The sequence below is a fragment of the Galeopterus variegatus genome, unplaced genomic scaffold, assembly GCF_000696425.1.
Source record: "Galeopterus variegatus unplaced genomic scaffold, G_variegatus-3.0.2 Scaffold488, whole genome shotgun sequence".
In the NCBI taxonomy this organism is placed as follows: domain Eukaryota; kingdom Metazoa; phylum Chordata; class Mammalia; order Dermoptera; family Cynocephalidae; genus Galeopterus; species Galeopterus variegatus.
Window position 1 is genome coordinate 266,264 of NW_007726599.1, and position 21,803 is coordinate 288,066.

Sequence of the window (21,803 nt, forward strand, 5' to 3'; positions counted from 1 at the left end):
GGGCGGCTGCACGCACCGGCCGGGCGCAGGCACCGGGCTGGGGGCGGGGGAGGGTGTGGTCGGGGGCCGGAGGCGCGGAGCGGGTGGGGGCCGGGGTGGTCCGGGCCGACCGGCGGGAGCCAAGTGCAGATTGGCTTAGGCCCCCGCCCTAAGGGGTTAAACGTTTTCTCATGTTACTGAGCGGCTTATAAGGAGGGGGAGGCCAAGCCTCCGCCTTATTGGGAGCCCTTTGGGGTTTATTCTCTTCCCTTCTAACTTGGTGAGTTGGTTTTATTATTTTACACGTTTAAAAGTTGGGTGGTGGGCCGTGGGTTGCTTTTTCAAAATCTGTGTTGGGGTCTTTTTTGGGTGGGGGAGGCGGAGGAGACCACCTAACATCTTAGCAGTTTGGAGAGATTATTCCGGCACATATCCTCTCTGACAGTGAGCACTGCCCAGGGCCACCAGGATGCCGCGCTCTCGCCGGGCTGCGCAGCCCAGAGTTGAACGTCCGTGACCCTGGTACAGTTGGGGTCCGGACACTACTGAAGGGCAGGCCTGGCCTTTGGGTGCCCCCCGCCCTGGGTGAGGGGCTCCAGGCCGTCGGGGGAGTCGGGGGCGGCAGGCTCAGCCCCTCCGTGGATTTTCCGCATGAAGTTGCCTGCGCGTCACCAGAGCGAAATGTCAGAGGTACCTTCCTTCCCCAGGCTCGCGCGCGCACCGGGCGGTCACTGAGGCAGCGCGAGGGAAAGTGGGGCGCCCTGTCTCCCCGTCTCCCCCGCCAACACACCCCTCCCCGGGGCGACCAACGTTTGCCCCTGGGGGGGTGGCAGGGACTCCGCTGCAGAGCGCGCGTCCTGCACCTGGACGGCCAGAACTGTCAGCGGCTGACGGCTGGTCCCGCGCAACTTCCAGGGTTCCCGGGGCTGCCGACCGCAAGAAAGCGCGTGCAGCTGAGCAGTTCTGTAGCTAGGGAGGATAGTTTTGCAGAGGAGATGGGTTATTTCCTTTTGGGTTGTTCCTTTTTTTTTTAATCCCCCCGCAGACAGGTGATAGAAGTTTATTAGGTGGCATGTAAAATGTTACCAAACGCGGGGGGCGACAGAAAAAGCTCCCGGAGGCAACTGGGGAGAGCAGCGACAACTTATCCTGGAAGCCAGGTTTGTTCCCACAGTTAGACACTCTGTGCCAGCTCCTTCTAGCAGGAGATGGTTTCTTCCCTGGGGAATGAGATTTCTCAGTGATCTTATTATTTTCGCAAATCATAGTAAGATGGGTGTTTTGTTTGGGGGGGGCGGGAAACAAGTGCTTATGGTGAAATCTAAGTGATGCATCTCCCCATGTCCCAAGCACCATTTTGGGGATCAAAACCATACATCCTGTCCAATGAATATAGTAGAAGCACCTCTTCTCACAATTAAGGGAGTTCTATCCAAGACAGAAACTTGCAGTATGTAAATAATGCAGCCAAGTGGAAAATCTCCTTTTAAATAAGTACCACTAACCCTGAGTTTTCTTCCTGTGGTTTCCCAAAAAGGACTTTCCTCAGTGGAACTCCTGAGGAGGACACTTAAATTAGGGGTTCAAGTTTCAACATCTTGGTCTTGTAAAATGGGTGAATTGGTTGTATCCAATGATTCAGCCCTGTGTGGCAGCCATCCATGTTAGGTTTGGGATTTTTTTTTTTTTATTAGAGAATTTAAATGAACTTCACTCAAATACAGACTGGTTTTGACAAGTTTGGCCAGAAACAAATTGTCAAAAGCTGTTCTCCAGACTGTGTCTTTAAGAAGAATGGAGATTCTCAGTGCATTTGCTCAGGCTCTGCTGCCCAGGTAGCCATCCCATTTCCATCCAGATCTTGCATTTTGAAATTTGCTCTGAATTGACCCTGGACTAACACTCTGATGGTCTACTAGGGGACTTCAAATAGTTTGTGGGAAAATGTAATTAAAAAATAAAAATAAAATGTATAACTTTATTTCTCAACATAAGATCCATCAAGTTCAAGACACTTTTCTAAGTGATCCTACCAGCTATTCAGTCCATCCCTAAAGAACTGAGGGTCCCGGGAATTTAACCATGTCAGTGCAGTTGTTGTTTTTTTTTTTTTAAAAGATGACCGGTAAGGGGATCTTAACCCTTGACTTGGTGTTGTCAGCACCACGCTCAGCCAGTGAGCCAACCGGCCATCCCTATACGGGATCCAAACCCGGGGCCTTGGTGTTATCAGCACCGCACTCTCCCGAGTGAGCCACGGGCCGGCCCACAATGCAGTTTTTTTTACATTATTTTCTTTAACTCATGTCATTTGAGTTGTATTTACATTATTAACGGTAGAAAAGCAGGTGCCCTTTAAAGATTTTTTAAGATTAGGAAACAAAAAGAAGTCAGAAGGAGCCAAATCAGGACTGTAAGGTGAATGGATGGCTCATGATTTCCTGTTGAAACTCATAAAATTGCCCTTGTTTGGGCCGGCCAGTTAGCTCAGTTGGTTAGAGCATGATACTGATAACACCAAGGTCCAGGGTTCGATCCCTGTACTGGCCGGCAACAACAAAAAAATTAATAATAATAATAATAAGTTAAAATTGCCCTTATTTAGGCCGGCCTGTGGCTCACTCGGTAGAGTGCGGTGCTGATAACACCAAGGCCACGGGTTCGGATCCCATATAGGGATGGCCGGTTGGCTCACTGGCTGAGCGTGGTGCTGACAACACCAAGTCAAGGGTTGAGATCCCCTTACCGGTCATCTTTTAAAAAAAAAAAAAAAAATTGCCCTTATTTGATGAGAGGAATGAGCAAGAGCATTGTCATGGTGGAGAAGGACTCTGGTGAAGCTTTCCTAGGTGTTTTTCTGCTAAAGCTTTGGCTAACTTTCTCAAAACACTCTCATGATAAGCAGATGTTCTTTGGCCCTCCGGAAAGTCAACAAGCAAAATGCCATGATCATCCCAAAAAGCCATTGCCATGACCTTTCCTCTTGACCAGTTTGCTTTTGCTCTGACTAGATCACCTCTTGGTAGCTATTGCTTTAATTGTGCTTTGTTTTCAGGATCATACTGGTAAAGTCGTATTTCATCTCCTGTTACAATTCTTTGAAAAAATGCTCAGGATCTTGATCCCACTTATTTAAAATTTCCATTGAAAGCTTTGCTCTTGTTTGCAGTGGATCTGGGTGCAATAGTTTTGGCACCCACCAAGCAGAAGTTTTGCTCAACTTTAATTTTTCAGTCCGAATTGTGTAAGCTGAACCAAGTGAGATGTCTGTGGTGTTGGCTGTTGTTTCTGCTGTTAATCATTGGTCCTCTTTAATTAAGGCACGAACGAGATTAATTTTTTCCTCACCAATTGATGTGGATGGTTTGCTGTTGCAGACTTCATCTTCAACATTGTCTTGTCCCTTATTAAAGAGTTATCCATTTGTAAACTGATGTCTTTGGGGCATAGTCTCCATAAACTTTTCATAAAGTATCAAGGATTTCACCATTCTTCCAGCCAAGCTTCACCATAAATTAGATGTTTGTTGCTTCAATTTTAGCAGAATTCATGTTGCTCTGATAGGGGCTGTTTTCAAACTGATGTCTTATCCTTCTTAGTGCCTCAAACTAGATCCTGTTCAGACATGTTATAATAAGGTAGTATGATTTTATTTTGATGCAAAAAATTTTTCAAATCTGCCCCCCAGAAAACACAGACAAAAAACAAAAAATATGGGCTAGCCAGCTACCTCAGTTGGTTAGAGCGTGGTGCTAACACCAAGGTCCAAGGTTCAGTCCCTGTACCAGCCAGCCACACAGACACACACACACACAAAAGAAAATTTTGAAATCCATGCATAGTTTTTTTCATAATATGCATTTTCCATGATCTTTGTGAAGATCCCTCATATAATAACCCTATATTTCTCACTTTTCATGCCCTCAAGTCTAATCTTTTATCAACAAGTTAAATCAGAGTGAAACTCCCTAGTGTCACAGATTTCTAAGCCTTGGCAGAATGCCCATTTAAGAGGACACGTAAGACAGCCAAATGCTACTAGGAAAGACTCCAAACCGCCCGGTGTACTTTGTCATTGCACTTCCTTCAGAACAACACCAGGGTGAAGGGAAGACAGCTACCAGGAACTCCCATTCAGAACTGTAGAATTTTACAGTTGGGAAAGACAGAGGAACTGCTGCGTCTAACCCCTACTTTTACAGATGATGAGATCTAGGGATTAAGTGATTTTTTTCCAAGATAGTGCAGCTAGTTATGATAAACAGAACTTCAACAAATACTGCCTGAGGGCTTTAGGGAGACAAAGACATAGGCCTCACCTTCAAAGGACTTAGAGCAAGTCAGGGTCAAAGGCTATCGGAGAATTGTAGATTCTTAGGGCAGAAAGAGATCTGAGATCATCAGGGTCTAGTTTAACTCTGTATTTACCTTGAGGACACAAGAAGCAAAATGATTCACCCAAGGCCATAGGATCACTCCGCTTGCCTCACCAGTTACATCCCTGCGCAGCTAACTAATACCCTTTCCCATCATGTTAGTTCACATGACCATGAAACCAAAATGGACAATTTCTGTATTCTGGACATTGTAGAGGCTTCTAAGTAATCGAGTTCAAATTTCAGGCCTCAGTTGCTTTGTTTGCAGAGGCAGATAGGTTGTAAAGCCAATTGGCCTTCTGATGAACGAATGGAAAAAAGAAAAGGAGAAAAGTCCAGGAAAGGGTTTATTCTGTGACCAGGCATTTCCTCATCTTATGACTCAGTTTTTTTAGGAAAGAGTTGTGCATTGCTTTAGAAGTACCCCCAAGACTCCACCTGTGTAATTAACTTTTATTGAGCACATACTGTATAGCAAATGCTGTGCCAGGCACTGGGTCTGGAAAGAGCTGTTGACTGCCCTGTAGTTGCCTGCCATGTGCAGTCTTAACATGCAAGATGTAGATGTTATCTCCGTTAAGTTTTAGAAACCACGTTGTTCTGTTAGTCTATCCTGTGGTCTTATCTTCAAAGCTAAATATAATAGGGCATAGGATGCTTTAGAATGATAGAATAATAAAGGCATAAAGGAGTAGGTTGAGGATGTTATCTTTCCTTTATGACAATCCTAGTCAGAAGAAGAAAGCAACCTTCTGTCCTCCAAAAACCCAAGAATGCAGGTGAAAATTATATTTGAATCTAGCTAGGATACAGTTGCATAGCCCTAAAGCAGAGTTTTAAAAAACAAACGAGTTGATCACCCAGCAGGGTCTCAGAAAGTAAATAGAAGTAGAGCAATTACAAGTCTGCTGCCTTCGAACCAGCTGTCATAGGTCACATTGAACCAGTGTCCAGCTGCTTTGCACCATGTTTGCAACAACCGTTTAGTGTTTGCATCTCCCTCCCAGCTCCTCTGCTTGGGCCACAAGGTTTGGCCTGAGGAATCAGTTGATTAATAGAACTCTGTGCTAAATTTGAGTTTCAAAGGGTCTGACACCTAGTAGGTACTTTGGTGAAAAAAAAATACCACCTGTTAAAGCTGGATGGAGCCTTACAGATTCTCCAGTCCAACCTTCTCATCTGACTAATGAGGAACTTGCACAGAGAAGTGAAGTGACTTTCTCAAGCTCACACAGTTAAGTGGCCAAACAGTTCACAGCCCTCTTTGTACAGGGAGGTCAAGAGAGCTTTGAGCTTTGACAAAAAAATTGTTCCCCCACAATCTCTATTTAAACACTTCCTAAAGCTCGTGTTGGAACTTAAACTCCAATATGGTATTTGAGAGGTGGCACCTTTAAGAGGTGATTGGATTGTGAGAACTCTGCCCTCATAGATTGATTAATCGAATCATGGGTTAATGGTTTAATGGCCTATCAGAGAGGAGCCTGGTGGCTTTATAAGGAGAGTGAACATGCTCTTGCCACTCTTGTGATACCCTGTGTTGCCACAGAATTCTGTAGACAGTTGCCACCAAGAAGGCCCTCATCAGATTTCCCCCTGGGACCTTGGACTCCCCAGCCTCCAAAACAGTGAGAAATGATTTTTTTATATATATATAAATTACCCAGTTTTAGATATTCTGTTATAAGCAACAGAAAACTGATACAGTAGGTAGTCTCAGCTCAGACAAAAACTGGAATCTAATCCCATTCATCTAAATGCAATCCAATGAAAAGGTTGTCTCTTAATTTTACAGTGATTTTAGAATAAAGAGAGATTTAGCTTGTCTCTCTGGGGCTTTTATCAATTTTATTCCAATATGCTTTTATTCAAGTTGGTCCCGAGCCCTCCATTAAGATTCTAAAACCTTATGGCACCCTTCTGAGTTTGAACAATCGTGCTAATATGACCTTGGACTTAGTAGCCACTTAGTCCTGACTGCTTGCCAGAAATGAGCTGAGCTCTGCAAGGACGTGGTCAAATGGTTTTAAATGGGATACATTTCAGTCTTAAGTTTCCTTATCATTATTATCAATAAATATTGTCATCCATAGAGGCAGAGACCATCTTTAGGTCTTTTCACTGTAGTATCCCCACAGTGAAAGCAAAGGGCCTGGCACCTAGTAGGTACTTTGTTGAAAACATAAATCAAAACTGTGTACAAGGTATGGGGGGTAGGGGTACAAACACATATGGGCCCCAGATTTTGTGAGCTTATAATTTAATTGAGCAAATAAGATAAATGCATAAAAGAAAGTAATATCCCATCATTAAATGATACCTGTCATATGACGAAAAGAGTCCATTAGGTTGAGTTGGTTGGAGGAAGCATTATGGAAAAAGGATTTGGTGGGACAGGACCTTAGAGGTTTTAGAGGGCACCCAGCTTGGGGAAATGGCATAGCCAAAGTCAAGGTGGTGGGAGACTAAAGAGCAGGTGATCAAGCTTCGGAACCAGAAGAAATAAGGCTACAAAGATAGGTTGGGGTCCAATTATGAAGGACAGTGGAAGTCAGGCTAATTAGTGGATTTTATCCTTCAGAAAGAGGAAAGCTCCTGAAAAAGTCTGAGCAGAAAAATGCCACGACAATGCAACATCTCAAAAAGATGAATTGTAGTGGACAAATGGAGCCAGCTGAGAGGCTCTTAGGGGAGTTGTGGTCTTCACAAGGAAAAGCTCAAACTGATGGCCTGGCAGGAGAATAAAATGACACTCCCCTCCTTCCCACCAGCACCCCCACCCCGGGGATAAATACTATGGTATCACCGGCGCTGGGAAGTACACTTTTTTTTGGTCTCTAAATCTTCAGCCTAGTGCTGTTTTCACTGCTCTGCCCAGTTGCCTCATCCTGAGGGTGACTGTCGAAAGGCTGATGGAGAAGAGTGTTGTGAACACTGATGACACACTATTCTGTGGCTGCTCAGCCTGCATCCTGAGCTATCTAACGGCCCTTCTCACCTTGCTGTTTGCTCAGGCATGACACATCAACACACATCAAAACGCAAAGGCCTTTGCTGCCAAGGACATAAGCTTTGAAAAGCATCTTATGCTCTGTCTTATTCAACCTAATATCTAACAGTAATAGAGTATAAAGTGAGTATATAATCATTAGCCAAGTACTAGCTACTGTGGGAATGGCACTGTCAATAGGATGCATGATAGGAAGTTAGGTCAGATTTGCTGCTTTTTCTGATTTATGCAGTACATTTAGAATATTAGGTCTCAAGATCAGAAATCGGCAAATCTGCTGGATAGATAACGTTGTGTCCTATTATTTTTCAGTTGCCCTCCATTATCAGTAAAGCTTTTGCTTTAGAAGCTTGAACATGACAACTTAGGGCTAGGAAAAGGATACACAAGCATCCTGAAAACTCACCTGTATACAATTGCATAATTGTAAAGAATTCTTAAACTTGAGGTCGATTGCTAATAAGAGCTCTAAAACCAAGGACTCTGTTATTACAGATATCATTAACTTTTAGTTGGGCTAAAAATCCACATCACTGTTTCAAAGTATATAATTTCAGAAGCTTTGGAAACGACAGTATTCCTGTCCTAGGGCCCAATTCAGAAGACTCAAGTTAAGCCACCCTCCCTCCAGTGTTAAATACGGTGTCTTTTAGTGGTGTTCCCGCACAGGTCTGCTCCTTCAGATGTTTGTTGTGGTTTGAATGAAAAGGCACAGAGGGGTCGGGGTAGCTTGGTTACATTAACTGGTGGCCAGAGAGAGCCCTGTGGGTTTGTGGTGCCTTATTTAGTCACTGTATTCCAGAGTATTTGTCATGTGCTCAGAAGCTCAATTGCTAATACAGCAAGTAGTGTTCAACTTTGAGGAAATTACTCATATTAAACAAACTCCCAGAAGAGTGAATTCCCATATTTTGATGTATAGTTGCATTCTGTCCGTGCAAGTTCATCCACATGGGACATCAAAGCATAATCAGAATGTTGCTTACTGAGTAGAAAAATGGGAGCAGGAAGAGTTGGCTGCATGATCTTAAGGGCCAGCAGCATCAAGCCAAGATGCATATGGCATCTCAAGCACTTATTCCATAGAAGGTGCTAGACATACTGTCAGTGCTTGCCCTTCAGCCTCCCTTTCCAGGCTTCATTTCTGATCAGCATTCCTTATAGTTAATTCAGTCTTTCTTTGCCTAAATTGTCTCATCCAAGGCCAGCATCAGTATCTGGTCTGGTGGCACTTTTGTGTCCTTAAAAGTGCCTCTAAATATTCTGCTCTGATTCCTTATGTTTATTTGTTCTTCCCATTTAACTGTCACAGAAGTCTTACTTCCAAGTTGTTTGGGGGCTCCATGTACAATAGAAGATAGATAATTGTCCAAAGACTTTATACTAACTATACATGGTTTACATATTCAACAACCTAAGAAATGTGGTAAGTAGCTCTTACCTGTGAAGTTTGCTAAAGAGTATTAGAATCGTCAGCCCTCATGCTATTGCTGGTCTGAATCTTTTTTTTTTTTTTTAAACTTTTTATTTCAGATTAAGAATGACCCAAAAGAAATCAAAGCTTTGTTCCCGAGCCAATGTGTATACTCAAGTGCCTGATGGAGGATGGGGCTGGGCAGTAGCTGCTGCTTTTTTCTTCGTTGAAGTCTTTACCTATGGCATCATCAAGACATTTGGTGTCTTCTTTAATGATTTAATGGACAGTTTTGATGAATCCAATAGCAGGATCTCATGGATAATATCAATATGTGTGTTTGTCTTAACATTTACAGGTGAGTACATCTTTCAGCCTAACCATGACGTAAGCGTTTGCCCTTTTAATTGGCCTCACTGTGTAATGGTAGTCCTGGTGTGTTTGCGATCACTCCCTTATGTGACCTGTTGGTTCTTTCCAGCCTCAATTAAGTAATACAGTTTTCAGAGGGTTGGGGATTAGCAAGAAACAAGAGGCACTGAAGAAAAAAGCCTTATATGTCAGCCTTGACTGCCTTCAGTTTAAAACACATGTATTAAATGTGTCTACACACTCTTAGGATTCTGTAGATTACTTTGAGGATAGCAATAAACCCCAGTTCTATGAGGATAGAGTCATTGTATAAAGAAGCAACGTCAAAAAGCACTTGGCATATAAGGCCCCGGTCTCATGAAAATGTGCTTAGAAAGCAGGTTGGAAACATGTAAATGTGGATACATGAAGAAGAAAGATGGGATGTGTGAAAGGTTGTAACCAGGCTGACCTTACACTTTCCTAACTTTACTCTAATATCCTGTCATGAAACTATTATTTCTGACGTTATCGCTGACATTAAAGCCCTTCTTTCAATGTAGTTTATTTTTAGCCATTTAATGTCTTAAGGCAGCTCCATGTGTTTCTACCCATTGGGTAAAGTAGGTATTTTTCTTTTTGGTCCTCACACTATTTCTTCCAAGTTTCACGAAATAGCTCCTAGTTCCACTTTAATTGAGTATGAAGATTCTAAATTGTAGAATGCTTACTTTCTCAGAAAGATAAAGTAAATGAATTAGAACCAAAATTTTATATTTGGTAATCTAAGTAAAGATCCCAAAGCTTAAGTGTTAGTTAGCTCTTTTATAACCAAAGATAACAAAGTAGTCAACAAGAAATTTCCAGTTGATACTATTGTAGCAGAAGATAATTCTTTTTTTTTTCTTTTAATTTGTATATTTCTTTCTTTATTTATTTGGTCTTATTTTTTTCATTCATTTTTTTTTATTTTAACTTACGCATTTGTAACTGTACATCATACTGCAGGGGGTACAATCCCAGAAGTTAATTCTTATAAATGCTATTATTCTAGTTGTTAATGCTTTGAGCCAACATACTGGCTCAAAATGATGATAGTGGTTTTATTATGAGCTGCATTCAGTATCAGTATGCATTTTAATAACGAATGTGATAGATATGTATGGACGAACCCCAGCAAAATTGAATCTTTTTTTACTGCCCCTTTATCTCGCATGTTCTGTGTTGCTTGTCTTTGACCTGACTCTCAAAGGTTCACTTATCTCAGGGTAGTCAAGTCCATATTAAGTAACATATCACTAGGAAACTAAGTGGACATATTTAAATGTCCTGGGGGGGCCGGCCCCTGGCTCACTCGGGAGAGTGCGGTGCTGATAACACCAAGGCCCCGGGTTCGGAACGCATATAGGGATGGCCGGTTGGCTCACTGGCTGAGCGTGGTGCTGACAACACCAAGCCAAGGGTTAAGATCCCCTTACCAGTCATCTTTTAAAATAAATAAATGTCCTAGGGGACATCAGCAAATTATGATTCATCACCATTTTGAATTATCTATCCCACAGCTATCCTCTGCATAACTAAGAATTCACTATATTTTCATCCTGTATCATTTTCAGAAAAATCAAATGAAACTAACCAAATTTTGACCCTAAATGGAGCTTAAGGAAAAAAAAAGATTGAAGCAATCATAGGAAAACCAAGTTTTATTATAAAATAACATAAATTAAATGCATCTCTAATTTTGTAGATGCTCATGGGAGTCAAAATCTTTCATCTAAAAATATAGATATTAGTTTTACACTATGACTTTAATATGAACAAATGGGAAAATAATCCCTGAACTGACTTAAGTAGCCACTGCATGAATGTATTTTTGTATCTTGCACCATCTCCACGTTCAAGACTTGGAGGAAGGAATTTTATTGACGTTAACACTGAAGCCTCTAGGAGCTAAAATAACACTTTGTGTCCCTTTCCTGCAGCTCCCCTCTCCACGATCCTGAGCAATCGTTTTGGACACCGTCTGGTGGTGATGTTGGGAGGGCTGCTTGTCAGCATCGGGATGGTGACTGCCTCCTTTTCCCAAGAAGTTTACCACATGTACATCAGCATCGGGGTCATTTCTGGTAAGTATTCCTCCTTGGCTCAAAAGTTCTCAGGAAGGGCTGGCCGATTGATTACTCAGTTGGTTAGCGCACAGTGTTGTCACACCAAGGTCAAGGATTTGGATCCCCATACCATCAAGCCGCCAAAAAAAGGAGAAAGTTCTCTAGATACTGGGTTTGAAGAACAAGGAAGGAGAAAGAGGAAATTAAACCCAAATTGTATTTCTTTCTCTCTCCTTTTTTCTTCAAAATTAATCGTGTCTCAGGTCAGTGATTTTGAACTGGGCTGTATATATGGGACTACAGGGAATATGGGAACCTATTCTCAAGCGTCCAAGAGTTTTTGTTTGATCTTTAAAAAAGAAGAATTACCAATGATGACAATAACTTCTCTTTTGCTATAGTGTACAGCTAAAAGACCTGATTTGCACAAAGTAAGACTTGGATTTCTTTAGCCAGTATTTCTGAAATCAGGGTCTGAGGATTCTAGGCTGTAGGGGGCTGCAGTGTGCTGGACTTATTCTTGGCAGTCTTAAGAAAACTTTTTTTCCTTTAAAAGGAGTCCATATTGGGGCCGGCCCGGTGGCGCACTGCTACAGTGCACCGCTTGGGAGTGCGGTGGCGCTCCCGCCGAGGGTTCGGATCCCACATGCAGACCGGTTCCTGCTCACTGGCTGAGCGAGGGGCGGGCGCGACACGGAGGGTTGCAATCCCGTTGCCGGTCCCGGTCCGGTACGGGCGCGACACTGAGGGTTGCGATCTGTTCCCGGACACGAAAAAAGACAAAAAAAAATAAAAGGAGTCCCTGCGTAATAACTTCGTATAGCATACATTATACGAAGTTATACGACGCAGCACCGAGGGTTGCAATCCCGTTGCCGGTCCCGGTCCGGTACGGGCGCGACACTGAGGGTTGCGATCTGTTCCCGGACACGAAAAAAGACAAAAAAAAATAAAAGGAGTCCATATTACTCATAGATGATATATATATATATATATAATACTCACTCTCAGTTAAGATTTGCACACTTTAAATTGTTCACATATTTCTGCACATATCAAAAGACATTTCCAAATACAAGTCTTACATAAAAACTATATTCAATAATAGTTTTGTCCATTGTGAATTACCTAAATTTGGAAAAAAAAATGCAGAAAAGTAAACAAAAAACAATAACAAAAAAGAAAACAGTTTTTTATACTTCTAGCATCCCAAAACAACTGTTACAGCTTATCCAGATCTTTAATGAAACCCATTTGTCTTTGTAATGTCACCTTTTTTCCAGAATGAATTACTTGGCTCCCAGAACTTATGATTCAAAAACAGAAACAAAAATTCTAGATCTTTAAATGCATCCTTACAGTATCAGTTAGTGCACGTTTCTCACTATACTTTTTTACTTTCTTTCACAGGTTTGGGGTACTGCTTTAGTTTTCTCCCAACTGTAACCATTCTATCACAGTACTTTGACAAAAGACGTTCCATGGTTACTGCAGTTGCGTCTTCGGGAGAATGTTTCGCTGTGTTTGCTTTTGCACCAGGTAGGTGAACTACAGTAGTCCATGTGTTAATGTGGAATAAGGGGGTCCTTGCTACACTAATTTTGCCAACAGTTGGCCAATGGATGACTTTAACTGCATACATAATGAAAGGTGATTTGATGTCTCTTCTCCAGTTCATTTTTAGGACATATCTTTCCTAAGCCCCATTTTAGGAATTCAAACCATTTTAACAATAGTCCAAGTTTACATAAATAGGAAGATCACATATTCAATGATAAGGCTTTATTGAAACATGCTTTTCTAAATAATTTAGTGATATGGGATTTTTCATATTATTATTTCTCTCCTTTATCAAAAGAGCTATATTTAATGTGGATTTAAATTTTGTTAATAAAGTCTGTGTGTGGATAATCTCACAGCAAAATTTTTATACCTGTTTTATTTCCCTGTCTTAATGTTAATATGTAAATTACAAGAAAACTAAAGTAGTAGACAGATCACCTTGGAGACCCAGATTTATTTCTTTCTCTGCCATGTCTTTTTTTTTTTTGTCCTTTTTGAGACCGGCCGCACCGCGCTCAGTCAGTGAGCGCTGTGAGTGCACCGGTCATCCCTATATAGGATCCGAACCCGCGGCGGGAGCGCTGCTGTGCTCCCAGCGCCGCACTCTCCCGAGTGCGCCACGGGCTCGGCCCCTCTGCCATGTCTTGATGAATGTGCCAGTAGATTTCATTTTATTCATAGGAGGTGCGGGTAGAAGTATTTAGGAGTGACATGTCATACTGTCTGAAGCTTTTCAGATGGTTCCATGTGTGCATGTAAATATATATATATAGAGAGAGAGAGACAGAGATAAAAATGTTAATTGTTGAATTTAGGTGAAGAGCAGGCATGTAGGTGTCATTTTCTCCACTTTTCTGTCAGTTTGAAATTTTTCCAAATCAAACATTAAAGAGAGAGAGATCAGTGGGCAGTGAGTGCCCTGAGGGTAGACTACGTCTTGGTCAGCTTTGTTCCCTAGCACTGGGCACTGTCCCCCAGCACTTTGGTAGACACTCAAGAAATGCCATATGGAGAAAGGAAAATTAGACCAATTATTGTCAGAGGAGTACAGAGCATTTAGAAATACCCAAGCCTGAAATATTTTGCCATTCTAAGTTTTCCATATTAACGGGGAGAACAAGAGGGCTCAATAAAACATGCTACAAAGGTAAGTGGAGCTTTGCAAGGAATGTGGGGCTCTTGCTAAGCCGATCTTCTGGTTACCCGAGTTACCATGTCAACACTCAAAGAATTACAATACAGTAAAATGAAATTATACTGAACATCACTTAACCTTTCTAGGATGATTAAAAAAATACTTTAAGATCTTGTGGGGCCTGCATTGTCCTGTTGTAGCTATGGAGCTTTATGCTGTTTGGCCATAGCCTCCACCTCACGTTCCTGTGTCCAGCCTACCCCTCCAGGCTCTGGCCAGCAGCCTAGGACCCAACTTAATGGCAGGAAGAAGGAAGAGATCTCAGGTAGTTAAGGCCATACCTCGGGTAGAAACTGGAGAACTGTATTACTTAATTCTAGGATAATCATATGAACTTTTACATTCTTAGTTTATTTTTTATTTAATCCACTACTCCTAAGGATTGATGAGGTATAATATAGCTCACAGGTTGGTAAATTCTTTTTATAAATAACCAGATAGTCAACACTGTAGACTTTGAGGATTATATAATCTCTGTCACCATTATTCTGTTCTGCTGTTACAGCACAAAAGCTTCCGTACACTGTAAATGAATGAGCAGGGCTGTGTTCCAGTCAAGCTTTATTAATCAATACAGGCAGCAGATTTGATTTGGCCCACGGGCTGCTGTTTGCCAAACTTTCATCTAGATCACAAACTTATTGCATTTCTGGTGCCCTGGAAAAATGCACCCTCCAAAGCTCTTTTAGAGACGTGGGCTGAAAATATTTTATCATTATCATATATATATGATAATTATTATGCACATTTTGTCCTTATTGATTGATAAAATGCACCAAAGCCTAGAAGAAAGGATAGTCTAGATTGATTACATTCACACTGCTGAGTAAATTTTCACAAAAATTATTACTAAGTCTGAATCTATATTTCTTCTTGATATTTTCTCCTGCGTCTTGAGTCCATTATTGACCTTAGATTTTATTTCTTCTTCGCTTCTGCCTGTTCAAGCAATCACGGCTCTGAAGGAAAGCATCGGCTGGAGATACAGCCTCCTTTTCGTGGGCCTAATACAGTTAAACATTATCATCTGCGGAGCACTGCTAAGACCAATTATCATCAGAGGACCAGAGTCACCGAAAATAATCACACATGAAAATCGGAAAGAAGTGCAATATATGCTTGAAAATGAGAAAACACGAACCTCAATCGACTCCATTGACTCAGGAGTAGAACTAACTACCTCACCTAAAAATGTGCCTAGTCACACCAACACAGAACTGGAGCTGAAGACTGATGTACCGCAGAATCTGGTGAAGACCAGCTCCAAGCAAAGTGATAAGAAAGTCCCGTTGTTAGACTTCTCAATTTTGAAAGAGACAAGTTTTATTTGTTATTCACTATTTGGTCTCTTTGCAACACTGGGATTCTTTGCACCTTCCCTGTACATCATCCCTTTGGGCATTAGTCTGGGCATTGATCAGGATCGTGCTGCTTTTTTATTATCTGCGATGGCCATTGCTGAAGTTTTTGGAAGAATCGGAGTTGGTATTGTCCTCAACAGAGAGCCCATTAGGAAGATCTACATTGAGCTCATCTGTGTCATCTTATTGACTGTGTCTCTGATTGCCTTTACTTTTGCTACTGACTTCTGGGGTCTAATGTCATGTAGCATATTTTTTGGGTGCATGGTCGGAACAATAGGAGGGACCCACATCCCACTGCTGGCTGAAGATGATGTCGTGGGGATTGAGAAGATGCCTTCTGCAGCTGGGGTCTACATCTTCATTCAGAGTGTGTCAGGACTGGCTGGACCACCCCTTGCAGGTACTTTACATTTTTATTCTTGTTTTATTTTTTGGCAGCTGGTGGGTATGGGGATCCCAATCCCTGACTTTGGTGTTATAACACCACACTCTAACCAACAGAGCCAACCAGCCAGCCCCTCATGTAATTTAAATACACAGCATACAAACCTTTGTCTCCTTTCCCCTTATTAGTTGTGCTAGCTTCCTGTCCAAGTCTAATAAAAAAAAAAAATCTGCTTCCATTTTTATACTTCCATTGAATTTTAGAGCTGTCAGGGATTAGAGATTACCTGAGCCAAACTTGATTTAAATATGAAGAAACTGAGGCCAAAGATTTAAGCCAAAGGTATGGTAAATTAGTGAGCAAGTCAGGATTAGAACCTGTGTCTGCAGTCCAAGTTATCCCAGGCTTTTTCTACCCTTTTGCTTTGTCTAATGCTAGAGGTGAACCCCTGGACTTATGACCTTTCTAACCCATCTGATTTTTGAAATCATAGAGCTAAGGGACTTCCATAAGTCATCTTCCCTTCTTGTGAAAGGTGTTTGGGAATTGAGCATGTAGCTGCACTCTGCAAATACTTCAATCAGTACAGAATATTTCCTTGTAGGAGGGACATAGATATGTTTCATATCTTAGGTCTGAAATAGGTCCTTAAAATTATTGTAATTAGAAATCTTACCCTTGTGAAGATTAGAAATCTTTTCCCTTGTTAAAGGATACCTGAAATGAACTCAAGTGAAAATAAGCAGCTCTTTCCTTACTTAAGAATATTACCTTTTCAAAGAAACGTGCATCTACTGCCCCATGTTTTAGATTCTCTACTAGGACAGACTCAGCCTACGAACAAGTTAGCAACTTAATTTTCTCAGGTGCCAAGTATGTTGTGTGTTTGTCTGATTTATTTCTTCTGTCCAGTCTGGCAAAGATTTCTGCCTTCCACACCCTTTTTTCTTTAGAAAAACAAAATAAAACAAGGAAGGCAAAGAAATGGAGAGGTTTCCGAATTTGGTGGGAGCCGGGGTGAGAGGGTTTATGACAGTAATAATGTTGTTGACAGCTGCTTGTGCTTTCTCCCAGGTCTGCTGGTGGACCACAGCAAGATATACAGCAGGGCCTTCTACTCCTGTGCAGCTGGCATGGCGGTGGCTGCCATATGCCTTGCCCTGGTGAGACCGTGTAAAAAGGGACTGTGTCAGCATCATCGTTCAGGTGGAACAAAGGCAGAGAGCCATCGTGGGAAAGCTTTACAAGACATACCTGAAGACTTTCTGGAAATGGATCTTGGGAAAAATGAACACAGACTTCATGTGAATCTCGAGCCAGTGTGACGTGATTTCATGTAACAACAGCCGCTGTGTTGGCTGGGGAGGGGCGGGGGTGGGACCAGGGAAGACACAGGGAGTAGAGAAGCTACCCACTCTACTCCACTTTCAAAGCTGCATTCTAAAGGGAATGTATATGTGAACGGCACTATCAACATCTTTTTTTTTTTTTTGGAAGTTTTCCTTTTTGCTTGTTTTTTAAGCCAAATCAAAAACACTCTTCCATATATAAATCTAGCTGTATTCAGTAGCAATACAAAGATACACAGGACTCTTTAGTTCACATTCCAATATTAAAATAGTGACATGAATCGGCAAAGTTGTTTTAAGTTTTGAGGGTGTTCACATGTGATAAACTACTATCTGATAAAATGACATCTAGCCATGGTCCTTGAAACGAAATTAGCCATTCAAAAAAAAAAAACCTCAATCATTTAAAAAATTTCTAATTTTCAGAAATCTGAATTGGCTTTTTAAACCCTTTGAAAAATATCAAGGTTCCCATTAACAACTTATGGCCTCTGAATTTTCCAAATATTGCATGGAATTGAAGGACAGTTTAAGACTAATAAAGAACAATTTTTTAAATATATATAACTTGAACTTCTTGAATGTGAAAATTACCACTTCTTTGTATGGCCAGTCATTACCAGAAGTATTTCAATACAGAATATACAAAATGGGATTTTAAAATGTTTCCTGTTGCTTTTAATTGTTCAGAAATCTGTGATTGTAGTGTCTTTAATTTAAACCACTATTTATTATTAAGTTATTCAAGGATGATTAAAGTAATCAAAAGAAATAAAACCTGAGACATAAGCAGAATTTTTACTTCCTTTCTGCAGTCCTTTAAATGTCTCAAAGAATACTTTTTAACTTGTAAAGTTACCCTCATAAAAGGCCAAGTTGTAATAATTCTTCAATTGGATTAAAGGCAACATGTGCTATTTAAAGGAGAAAAATTAATGGATAGCAAATCACCTTAGCTTTAAAAAATAATTTGTTTTATCACTTAAGAAAACTTGAGGATCTTCTTTGATCAGAATTATATTTCATTGAATTGTTGAAGCATTTCCGATTTTTTTTTTAACATCTGTTGAAGCATTTCTGCATTTCACATGGGGGGGACATTTATGTCACCATCACAAAGTTACAAGTTGAAATTAACATCTTATATAAAACATGACTTAATTGTTCTAAGTTGCCACAAGTGTCAGGTAACTGGTCATTTTCTTTTTTTTTTTTTTTTTGAGTTACGCTACATGAATAGTATTTCTCATTTTAGCAGTTTTCTGTAAAGAGGGCAAGTGTGAGGATAACAGGTGGGCAATTTACTCACCTATTTTACTGAATCTCACCTCACAGGTGATGGCCAATACACGCTGCTCCATTGTTATTCATCTTTATTGTTAATTTATGACAACTCAGGGGGAAAAAAATATAACAAGCCTAGTTTGGTTACAGGTACACACAAGCTTGAATATTTCTCTGCACTGAAATGAAAAGTGGCATAGTTAATCACCACCTGCTACATTTTGTATAGCATTTAATCAGCCATAGAAATAGGACAATCTATAAAACTTTGGGGAGGATGGGGGGTGGAAAATGACAAAGTGTCTGTCAAAAATAGGCACACCTAGAATAAGGTGGATGTAGCACATTTCTGTCACTGCTTAAGAAGAACTCTGAGCTTGTGGCAGTTTTGCAGACTTACCTGAATGACTTCAGCACTTTACAACGCATTTTTTACTATGAATGTTCAATACAATTTAATATTTATGACTGATTTCTGAGAGATCTGCTCTATGTCCATTCTGTTAACTGCATGAAAAGAAAAAAAAAGTATGCCAACTTCAGTGTGTCAATAATCAAGATTTTAAATGTTTGGAAGAAAATAAAAAAACAAGATTGCTGATATGTTCTGTATTAGTGACATTCTGGTACCTCTAGATTTGCAATAAATTTATGGCTTTTTTATTTAAAGAGACTGATTTTCTTCTGCTATAATGTTTTTTTATTGACTCTTACAGCATTCATTGATCCAGTTAAAGTTATAAAAACTCAAGGAAGACTCATTTCAAATCTTTTTTTTAACTTTTCTACAAAATCTTTTAACTAGAGACATAAAAGTTCTCGGGAAGTATCTATTGAACTTAATTAGTCTTTTTTTTGGTCATTGAAAATAGGGCAATTTTATTTCATATGAAATCTTTCATACAAATTATTTTAAAGCACCTTAGAAAACAACTGTAAATAATTCAAGGGAAGTATTAAATAATGGATAACAGGACAGGGGCATAAAACTTAAGCAGTATAATCAGATGAACAAGCATATTTTCAGCTAAGAACTGAAATGAGGATGAGAGCAGTGATTGAACTTAATTATTTCCTAATGAAAAATACATGAATGAAATATTATGGTAGCCATAGAGTAAGTCCATCGAAAGTAATAAGGACAAATAGTTACGACTATCTACACTCGGTTACAAAATAGTCCTAAGAACTGTTCTAATCTCTAAGTAAACAGCACAGACTCTCCATGCCAGGGGTTGGAGACTTTTTCTGTAAAGATCCAAATGGTAAATATTTAAGGCTTTGCAGGCCCCACGAGGTCTCTGTCACAACTATTCAACTCTGTCATTGCAGGTCAAAAGCAGCCGTAGACAATATATAAATGAATAAGCACGGCTGTGTTTCAATAAAACTTTATGGCTACTGAAATTAGAAGTTCATAAATTTTCACACATGGAATATCTTGATTTTTTCTCAATCACATAAAAATGTAAAAACCACTATTAGCTCACAGGTCGTTAAAAAAAATAAAAATAAGAAAAGGCGGTGGACTAGACTTGGCCTGTCAACCATAGCTTCTGGCTCCAGCTCCACACATGTGTGACACTGAAATGGGTCAATACCACCAGTAGCACAACTTGAAACGCTCCCGCCGAGGGTTCGGATCCCACATACAGACCGGCCGCTCACTGGCTGAGCGAGGCACGGGCGCAACACCAAGGGTTGCGATCCCGTTGCCGGTCCCGGTCCGGTACGGGCGCGACACTGAGGGTTGTGATCCGTTGCCAGACACGAAAAAAGACAAAAAGGGAAAAAAAAAAAAAAACAACCAATTTAAAGACAATTCAGACGTTACAGCTAAGAGATCACTCCTATACATATACACTACACCGAGAAAAGAGAAGCTGTCCTTGTCTTCAGATTTGTCTTTGCATAAATGTATGTCCTAAGTGAGGGTGACCATGTCCAACAGGTGGGCCAGCCACCGCCGCATTAGTAAGGACACTAGGTCCCCCTGGTGTTCAGCTTTTGTAATGACTTTCTAAAGGTGCAGAACAAGAACAGTGGCAGAAAAACTTGCAACTTTACTTTTCATGTGAAAACCTTCACACCCAAATCAAAATAACTTCAATGAGTATCTCTTCCTAAAGGGGAAATTAGACAGCTAACCCGATATCCCAGAGCACTTCACCAAACAGTATTGAAAGAAAATACAAATTGTGGCCATGAATTTATACCATTTATATGCCTTTCCAGCAACTCAAGAACAAGCATGCTAACTAGCAACTTACTACCCCAGAATTCAACCAGCACTTTAAGTACCTTTTCTACACTGACGACTCCCAATTCTTCGTCCCATTTGTGCACCCCAAGCTCCAGACTTCTGTATGCCCGCGTGGCAGCACTTGGTGTCAGTCATCTCCAGTTGTTTTTTTTGTTTGTTTGTTTGTTTGTTTCGTCTTTTGTCGTTTTCCGTGTCCGGCAACNAGAAGTTCATAAATTTTCACACATGGAATATCTTGATTTTTTCTCAATCACATAAAAATGTAAAAACCACTATTAGCTCACAGGTCGTTAAAAAAAATAAAAATAAGAAAAGGCGGTGGACTAGACTTGGCCTGTCAACCATAGCTTCTGGCTCCAGCTCCACACATGTGTGACACTGAAATGGGTCAATACCACCAGTAGCACAACTTGAAACAAACAGTCCTGACTGACAAGAAAAGGTCACTGTGGTCCAAGTCATTCTTAGATCTAGGTGCCAAAAATAGGAAAGATCAAACCACTGATAACACATTTACTAATTATCAGTTTTCATTTCCTGTGGTTAAAGAGATTCTACTTTTAGCTTGTTGACTTCATAATGTTTCAGACTTAATAATGTTCCAGTATAAGTGTAGACTGTTTCCCTCCCAAAAAGCAAAATTATTCCAATTGTAAAAATGAGTTAAGATCATGTGCCCTTTTAAGACCAAAGTATCCTTAAATGATACAATATTCCAAACCTTTAACCATGTTATCAATTTTATACTCCAAAAATGTGTAATGTCACTTTTGTGCATTTATTTGCCTTTCATTTAACTTAAATACGTGGTGATAAAATAGAAAATGGATTCCAAGTCAGAGTTCCTGTAGCGCAGATTTGCGTCACCTGAAGGTATTTGTTACATTTAGATTTCCAGACTCCATTCCAATATCCTGAACCAGAAATCATGACCCTTATTTTAAAAAGCTCCCACATATAGGGCTCACTAATAGGGACCTAGAGTTTAGAAGCCATTGCCTTTTTAAAACTTTTTTCTTTTTTTTTTTTATTTTTATTTTTGAGAAGTCATTGCCTTTAAAAGTTTAAATGGTTACAAACGTTACTTAAAACAACCAATTTAGGGCCGGCCTGGTGGCGCACTGCTGCAGTGCGCCGCTTGGGAGTGCAGTGGCGCTCCCGC

The 21,803-nt window shown here is 40.6% G+C and overlaps 1 protein-coding gene across 1 annotated transcript; it reads left to right on the plus strand.

Moving 5' to 3' along the window:
- The first annotated feature begins 204 nt into the window (after nt 1–204).
- On the plus strand, nt 205–17,144 carry SLC16A6 (solute carrier family 16, member 6). Its single transcript, XM_008569375.1, has 6 exons — nt 205–259; nt 8,899–9,137; nt 11,113–11,256; nt 12,649–12,777; nt 14,945–15,760; nt 16,820–17,144. The coding sequence occupies exons 2-6, from the start codon at nt 8,906–8,908 to the stop codon at nt 17,068–17,070; spliced, it is 1,572 nt and encodes a 523-aa protein (XP_008567597.1). The 5' UTR covers nt 205–259; nt 8,899–8,905; the 3' UTR covers nt 17,071–17,144.
- Nucleotides 17,145–21,803: the final 4,659 nt, after the last annotated feature.

Coding starts and splice junctions, on each gene's coding strand:
- SLC16A6 (XM_008569375.1), top strand. CDS start 8,906: ATGACCCAAAAGAAATCAAAGCTTTGTTCCCGAGCCAATGTGTATACT. Junction 9,138..11,112: donor GTTTGTCTTAACATTTACAG/GTGAGTACATCT, acceptor CCTTTCCTGCAG/CTCCCCTCTCCACGATCCTG. Junction 12,778..14,944: donor TGTGTTTGCTTTTGCACCAG/GTAGGTGAACTA, acceptor TGCCTGTTCAAG/CAATCACGGCTCTGAAGGAA.